An 8,221-nucleotide genomic window follows, 5' to 3' on the forward strand; every position below is an offset into this window, starting at 1 on the left:
TATGCTGAGCTCTACTCACTGAAAATTTTGCTTATTGTTCCCAAATCTTCTTACTCCTGTCTGTAGAAAGCAGCAGTTGAACTCTTGGACTGTCTGCCTATTCCAGGAAGAGTAATTCATTTGTTTATAAACCTAAGATTTTGGTTTTGTGCAAAGTAATCTTTGTTGTTCTGAACTGGATGTTAATAGAGTGGTAAACTCTGTTCCCAACAATGTCCTGGCATACTCTTACAAATCATCTAAGCTCTTGGAAATCTTTGTATTTCAAGTAGTGATGCCACCTTCTACTTCCATCTCTATGCCAAATGTGATTTCTTGTGTTTTTTACAGGTTTATAATGGAACTTACAACTTTGCCTAAATTCCTTTGGACAAGTGACAACAAGCTTCTGCATCACCATTTTCCAGACATACTGGCTACTGTTCATACCACACAAGACATCCCCAAAGAAGTTGTTTTTGGACCATGCATGCTCCAGAACACCCTGCTGGACACTGTAGCTTTCATTGCCCTCAAGTGTTCTGATAGACGGAACGTTCACTATGTATTTAAGGTGAGAAAAATATGAGTGTTTAATGTTAGATCTATCAAAAAGAGTTACACCATCCCTGAGAAGGTAACTTTGCAGGGGGTAAGTTTTTGTTTTGTTCAGCACAAGAAACAGCTCCTTCAAAGAGAAAGGGCCAGTGCATTTCTGATTTATGAGCTGTAGACTGGAAGGACCTAAGGAAAACAGGAAGAATACAAAGTCCCACTTCTATGCTGATGATTGATGACCTGCTTCAGATCTGACTTGAAATAGGAGTGAAAAGGGACAAATAGTTTAGTAGCCTCTAGTTCAGGTTTTGTCAGGACAAAGGAGGTTTATCAGGAGCTCTGACAGCCCTGTGAGAACAGAGGGAAAAGACTTTGGCATTGCACCGATTAATGCAGGTGGTACATTCACAGCATTTATTTGCAGATCTGGGCAAATGCTACCCCAGTGTGTTCAGTTATCCTTAAAAGTGAAACCACCGCAGTGGCAGTCAGGCAACTAGCTCACACACACTTTGTGCAGCCACAACTTAACTGCTGTTACATGGATCTCCTAAAGTTACCTTAGATCTGTATGTCTGTGTCACAGCTACACTGTTCAATCGCTGTAGGAAGGCAGAAACCCCAGCATTGTTAAGGCTGTTAAGCTCTACTTACCCAATTTTTTTTTTTTTTGTTGTTGTTGTTACATAGCCACTGTTTATCATGCTTACCCTGGATTTCTGGGTCTTGGAGTGCCTTTCAGTCACTGTTGGTCTAGATGAAGACAGAGAGGTGTTTTATAGTGTTAGGAAAGCAAATTTCCCACATTCTATGTCATGGCTGGATCTGAGAGAGATCCAGGTTTGCCTAAGATTTCTGTGCTCAGGAGGAGAGAAATCCCAAGGCATATGTGTAATATAGAAGATACAGTTGTTGGGAGATAACCTGTTCTACACTTCTGCTTTAAACAAATTAAGAGAGTGAAAAAGAGGCTTCAGGGTTTATCTGACTGTTTTGAGTCTCTGGCACAAGTTTGCTTTCTTGGACAGTGTTGTTAGTACTCCAAGAGACCAACAAATTCTTTGGAGAGAGACCTGCCCTGAAATGAGGCTTTATTTTTGGAATATTTCGGTATTTCTCCTGGGAGTTTTGAATTACTGTAGAGAGAGCCTCAAAGGTTTTCTACATTGGAAGAGCCCTCTAGAGGGATGGCTTTAGTGTTTTTCTACACTTGAGCTAAGTAATTGCTATGCAGCAATGAAATTGGATGCCTGAGTTGGCTCAGATCTCAGTCTTTTGGCAGTAAATACATGAAATTCTGTGCAAGTAGCTGTTTCAGATGCAATCGGTAGTCCCATATCCTGTTAACTGCTCATAATTAAAAGTAAACCTTCCAGAAATCAGGAACTACCATTAGGCTCCTAACTCTGTGTAGTAATTAATTAAAAATTCAATCATGATGCTATATGGTCATCATGGCACCGAAGTGCAAAACAAGAAATAGGTTTTGCCCTGCTGGGTAAAGTACAAACAGAATGCACATGGGAATGATTTGGCAAGGTGGATTTGTTGCAACTGACGTTCCCTGTTCATCACAATTTATCAGCACTCCTGCAAGACTTTGGGGAATATTATTTCTGTCAAGGGTTTCATCTTCTTGGGCTTTTTTGTTTAGACCAAACAGGGACTTAATTTTTTTTTTTTTCCTCATTTTCTTGAAGACCTTAATTTGAGTTCCTTTGCCCAGTTTGTACTCTTGGGCAAAGAAGATGTCTTGGCAGCCATTGGCCCACGTAGTTCTTTCCAGCTGATTCCTCTGCCCCTTACAGCTTCTGGCGGGGTTCAAGGAAGAGCTTTATTTTCTCTCTTCTCTTCCAGCATCTCCCAAAGGAGCCACATTCCTCCATAGCCCAGCTGTGACTGAGCTGCAGGGCTGTGAAGGCCTTACCTCACATATGGTATAGAGCATCCATCTTGAGGACTGACATCTCCTGGAGAGGGTGGATTTGCTGGGTTTATAATGTCTCTGAACATGGGAAAAATAAAGCTGGTTCATGTTTCTTGTTGGCAGCACCCAGATCTTATCTTACATCTGCTACTCCTCCTCACCTACTGGAAGCTCACTGAGCTCTTCCCCTGGAGTCCTGGTTCCTGGCAGAACTGTGCTCCCTTTGACTTTGCTTAGAGCACTGGGTGGCTGCTCGGTATTTCTGAAACACAGCAAGTAAAATGTGACAGCCTCTGTCAGAGCTATTAGTTTCAGCCACTGTGTGTGTGTGGGTGTTCTTGTGCTTCTGTCAGACACTTGTATTTCTCAATCATTGTTAAGTACCATGGCATTTAGAGAGAACCAGTTTCAGGGCGTGCTGATTTATTTTCTCTCTTACACTAAGTAACTCTTATCCTAATGGTCTCTTAATGTTTCATTCTTGTATCCAAGCTACTAATGTGATCAAACTTTTCACGGTAGGGTAACAGTCAGTTAGAACCAAAGAAATAATTAGCCAAAATATTGTTTCTGGTACCAAACACAAATGAATGGCTGCCCTGCAATTAATGGAAAACAAAGAGCTATACATTGCTTGGGGTGAAATTTAGATCATACTTGTCATTAGACATTTTTCATTTGCAAACTTCTTCTTTTCTAAACAATGACTTAGAGCTTCAAAAATTAGTTTTTATGCATATAAATGTTGCCCTTGATCACCTTGTGTTTTAGCCTTCAAGCTATGAAAATCTTCCCCATCTTTCAAATGTTGCAGAGAGCACAGATCTGCTGTAGCACACACCAAGGAGAAACCTCAGAAGAAATAAATCATTCCCTATTCAGTGTAATAAAGTAACTAAGACTGGAGTCACACACTGAGTGAGGAAGACAGTGCCAAATGTTTCTACTTATATAATTTCATTGTCAACCTGTGACTAAATGATTCAGGAGTCCTGTGGAATTAAAATTATATGTGATTTAGGACCATGCTGTAATATACACATAGAATGGAAATTAATTTAATTAATCTAGCAAAGGTAAAAAAGGAATATATAATTTTATTTCTGAAAAAGGAAAGAGATAATGTAAGTGCTTCGTAGCACTTGTATATATTAAAATCTGTATTTTATGTAATCTAGCCAAACAGATATGGAGATGTTTACTTGGGGTATTGAATCAAATAACTATGATTTTTCTTACATCTCCTGATCCATATCCTCTTATGTCAGTGAAAAACTCCACATGCAACTGTCCTGAGTGTATGTTCATTCCCAGTTTCACACCGCACTGATCCAGGGGTCTGCACATCTCTCAGTCCCCAAGTGACAGCACTCGCACATCTCCTGACTCATCTCCCATTTTCATATCCCAAGGACTGAGAGCCCTTCTTAGAGAGGATCACACCTCCTGTACCTCTGTGATCCTCACTTGGCACAGTCCCATGGGGTGGTCTGCACAGGACAGGGCTAGAGGCTGACCAACATACCAGGCCTGGCTTTGCCATGGGAGGTTACGCATGAGCTTTGCTGTCTCCTCCTCCTCCTTCCCACACAGCTGTATTCCCAGAGCTCTCAGCCCCCACACTGGGGAACCCTTCTCCCTATGATGCCTTTGGATTTGGTGACACTGGAAGATGTGTTGGGCTCACAGCTTTGTCCTGTGTGCTCAGTGCAAGGAAGAAAATAGGCTTTGTGCTTGGGTTGGATGAAAATCTTACTTTGGGCCTTGAGACCTGTAACTTCCCTTCTTTGTGTCCTGTGTTGCAGGTGGATGTCACATCTGTGCACAGTCCCACAGGACTGCCTTGGATGAGACTCGTGCAAGCAGCTGCCAACAGCAAGGAGCAGAACTTGGAAGCTTACTTAGAAAACAGTCAGTTATACTATCGCTCTACCAGGAAAATCAATAAAAATGAGGAACTGCTTGTCTGGTATGATGAGGAGCTTTCCAGCCTCTTGGGTTTCAACGAGATAAAAGCTCAGAGTCCCCAGAATGGTAAGTACCAAATTGCTGACTGCAGGGGTCACTGAGGACAGAAGCGAGTCTGCATCTTCTTTAGTATGTGGTTTTCTTGTAATAATACAAAACATGTCTAAATCCTTAGCTGGTCTGCTGAGAGAAAAGACCTTCTGCTTTGAGGTTTGAGCTGGAGGCACAGAGAAAGAACCAATTTGCAGTTCTTAATGCCATTCTCATTGCTACTTTATAGAAGAATATGGTGCACTTGGGATTCATGCTGAAAATTTTGAGCTATACAATGGAAAACCATGCACTTTGATAACTTGGAATCCTAAAAGTCTAAAGCATCAGGCCTTGAAAACAGGCCTTTTTAGCTCATTGAGAAATCAGATATAAGCTAGTGTTCAGCTTTAATCTTGTAAATGAGCAGATCTTTAAAAACACATAACAAACCTAACAGTACGGCATACAGCACAGTCTGCCGATTTGGTGTGAGACACAGTGGAAATGAGGAAAAGAGCAAGCTTTAATTTCTGAGATGTTGCTGGAAATTCATTGCTCCAAAAGAAATTGACCTAGAAGTCGTTACAAAACTAAAAATCCAAATTACAGAGACACCAAGCAAGTCAATCAGGTCCATACCAAGTCTGACTCCAGCTGTCATTTGCTCCAAATTTTACCTGGTTATACTGGAACAAAACCCTTTCTACATTCCCTTTAGCTGATGTAAACAAATCGTGTATAGATTGGTTAGTAAAGGTATAGGATGGTAAAGATACGCATTAGCAAATTGATATGGTAATGTGCTTGTCTATAAATTAGTATTAAATTAATACAGACACATTTATAGCAGGAACTGACTAAATCGTTCCAGCTAGTTTCAGTGTATTCTGTTAGTTTCTGTGTAGACACACACTTTAGATTTGCCAACCCTTTGGATTTACCAAGAAAGAGTGCTACTTACACAAGAAACACTATATCTAGACTCAAGACTTCAATCTCACAGGTATAATGTTCCACCCATTTCAGCAGCTTTATTTTCTTATAAAAAGTTCAGCATCTGTAGCTTGTAAAGTGACCTAAGCTGTGCTGAGTCCCAAATTAGGAATTTCTAGTTCGACCCAACAAATTTACGAACTTTCCTATGTATTCCAGGCTTCAGGTGCTGTCTGGCATCACTTGCATTTTAAAACTGCTGTGTTGTGAAACAGTGTAGCGTGGATATAGTTTACAAAGGTTAAGATGCACCATATTTATGTTGATTGCTGAATTTTGTATCATCTGTTCATTGGCAATCAATCACCCCCATGAACCAGAGGTGCAGTAGGTCTGAGAACCACAAGGAAAGAGTGTTCCTTATTCCTCCTGCCCATCACTGGCATTGTTTAAATCTGAACATCATTTTCTGTGCCACAGACATGTGCCTTAAGGCTCATAACAGCTTGCCAAATGAGCATGAGTAAGGGCTTCAGCCATTAAGGTCAGATGATTTTTGAATGGTATTAAACTTCCAGAGTATCCTAAAAATAGAGGGTCATGTAAAAATCTTTGAATCCTGGTCTAAAACTCATTATTGCTTGGATATATAGTATTTAAGGTTCATCCTGAATTAAAGCCAGTGACTTAGTTAAGAAATGTAGACCCAAATGTGGGTTTAGACTTCATTATAAAATCTAAATGATTTTATCTAGATCATGGTGTACTGGCAATTTTATGTACTTTTATGTAATATAATTACATTTTATGTAATAAAATCTAGGCTTGAGAGTCTAAATTGAATAATTTCTGCCAGTAGCATGGAAGCATGGTAACAAATAAGAGTGAACCATTCTGCATAGCAGGAAGGGACCTCATTCTGCACTGGTATTAGTTTTACCATGTGTAACCTCGTATGACACAAGAGGTGTTTCTGGTTTTTTGTGTCAATGACAGGATCAGGATCTGCATCCACCCGTGATCCCACCTTTGCAAAATTCATCACTTGTTGTCTCTTTCTGCAGAGTTGAGATGTCAAGAATGTGACCGAGTCTTTAAATGTGAGCATTCCTATCTGTCCCATGTCCGCTTCCTCTGTGTCCCAGAGAAGACCGCTCTCCTGTGGAGAAACTTCCAGAGCCCTAAAACTGAAAACAGCAACCTAGCTGAACAGACCACAAATTTCCACAGTCTGGCAAGAGACCTGGAAGTCAAAATGGCAGCTTACAAAGGTGATGCACAAGGTCTTATTGGAGAGAGGAGAGCAAAATCTGAAGAGGCTGAGAACCACAGGAGCAGGAAAACAGTGCTGTTGGAGAAAACCAATAATTTGACTGAGGAGCATAACTGTGGGGGCAAGGACGAGGTTGGGGGAGAGCATGCATTGGCTGGTTCTTTCTGGAAGCTTAGTTCCGGGAGGCAGTCAGCTAGGAAGGATGCTTTAGAGCAGAAGCAGAGTGCTTTCACTGAGGTCAGGAGGATGAAAGAGAAGCTGAGGAATGAGAGACTGCAGGAGCCAGAACAGGAGGATGGCATGGTCCCACTTGGTAAAGACCAGGTATCAAAGGAAGTGTTGCTGAACTCCTCTGGTAGTGCATTCTCCTTTGTTTGGCCCACCAGAGCTCGAGGAGAACAGAAGAGTGCTTTCAGCAAACCCAGTAAGTGTGTAACAGAAGGAGCTGCAGTAAATTCTTCTCATCCCATGAGTGAGTCAGCAAAGAGCCTGGGGGAGCTGTCTGGCTTCATTGCCACCGCAGACATCATGTGCTGCAGCACTCTTCTCAATTCCAAGTTCTTTGTCAGTGATTTGTGTAGTGCTCAGATGCTGCAGACAAGCATCACTCGGAGCAATGTTTTCCCATATACCTCAGAACAGTGGCCCAAGCAAGCAGGACAGTTACAAAACACCACCACCACTTCCTCCTCTTCCTCCTCCTCCTCTTCCTTGACTCTTCTTCCCCCCACCTTCACATCCTTTGGAGTGGCTGCCCAGAACTGGTGTGCCAAATGCAACCTGTCCTTTCGCATGACATCTGATTTAGTCTTCCACATGCGGTCACATCACAAAAAAGAATACTCCTCAAGTGAATCCCAGTGCAAGAGGAGACGAGAGGAGAAGCTGACATGTCCCATTTGCCATGAGTACTTCCGAGAACGCCATCATTTATCCCGGCACATGACTTCTCATAATTAGAGCTGTGCAGACAGATGCCACCAAGGGACCGGGCAGGTTGGATGAAGAAGGGAATGATAGTTCACTTAAATCTATTTCTTTTTGAGTTTACATTAATATCTTTCAGGAAATCACTGTTTACAATAATTTATAAGAGATGCTTTGCGAAAAAAAATATAAAATGTTTACAAAAGTCTGAGTGGGTTTTAAGTTTTGAAGACTCAACCAAGCCCTTGTCAACCTATTTTTGAGGAAATGAAATAGTGAAATGAATCCACATGCAGTGCTAATTTGCAGAGTAGGGAACAAAAAATTGATTTGCAAACAGAGTTGTCTTTGCTTATGTTTGATTTGCTGGTGTCTGTGTAGTACAATGTAAATACAGAAATAACAACCACCTCATTGAATGAGGAATTTTAAGAATTAGAAAAATCAGAGCTTATATGTTAAAAGAAAATAAGTTACTATTTCTAGAAGTATTGGTGGCCTCTTACTCCTTTATGTTAGCTGAATCAGCTCTCTTACAATTTTTTGTAAAAAAATAAAACCCGACATCTTATCATCTCCTTGGCTTTGAAAGGGATGTGAATTTAAGACTGGTTTGAAATCTA

The 8,221-nt window shown here is 41.1% G+C and overlaps 1 protein-coding gene across 1 annotated transcript; it reads left to right on the forward strand.

Moving 5' to 3' along the window:
• The first annotated feature begins 336 nt into the window (after positions 1-336).
• ZNF488 (zinc finger protein 488) lies at positions 337-7,965 on the forward strand. The gene is made up of 3 exons (XM_040071656.2): positions 337-553; positions 4,270-4,498; positions 6,463-7,965. The coding sequence occupies exons 1-3, from the start codon at positions 338-340 to the stop codon at positions 7,629-7,631; spliced, it is 1,614 nt and encodes a 537-aa protein (XP_039927590.1). The 5' UTR covers position 337; the 3' UTR covers positions 7,632-7,965.
• Positions 7,966-8,221: the final 256 nt, after the last annotated feature.

The sequence above is a fragment of the Hirundo rustica genome, chromosome 8, assembly GCF_015227805.2.
Source record: "Hirundo rustica isolate bHirRus1 chromosome 8, bHirRus1.pri.v3, whole genome shotgun sequence".
In the NCBI taxonomy this organism is placed as follows: Eukaryota; Metazoa; Chordata; class Aves; order Passeriformes; family Hirundinidae; genus Hirundo; species Hirundo rustica.

Bases quoted from the DNA above. Each gene is read 5' to 3' on its own strand.
- ZNF488 (XM_040071656.2), top strand. From the start codon at position 338: ATGGAACTTACAACTTTGCCTAAATTCCTTTGGACAAGTGACAACAAG. The intron at 554-4,269 runs GTGAGAAAAATA...CCTGTGTTGCAG, and splicing joins ACGTTCACTATGTATTTAAG to GTGGATGTCACATCTGTGCA. The intron at 4,499-6,462 runs GTAAGTACCAAA...CTCTTTCTGCAG, and splicing joins AGCTCAGAGTCCCCAGAATG to AGTTGAGATGTCAAGAATGT.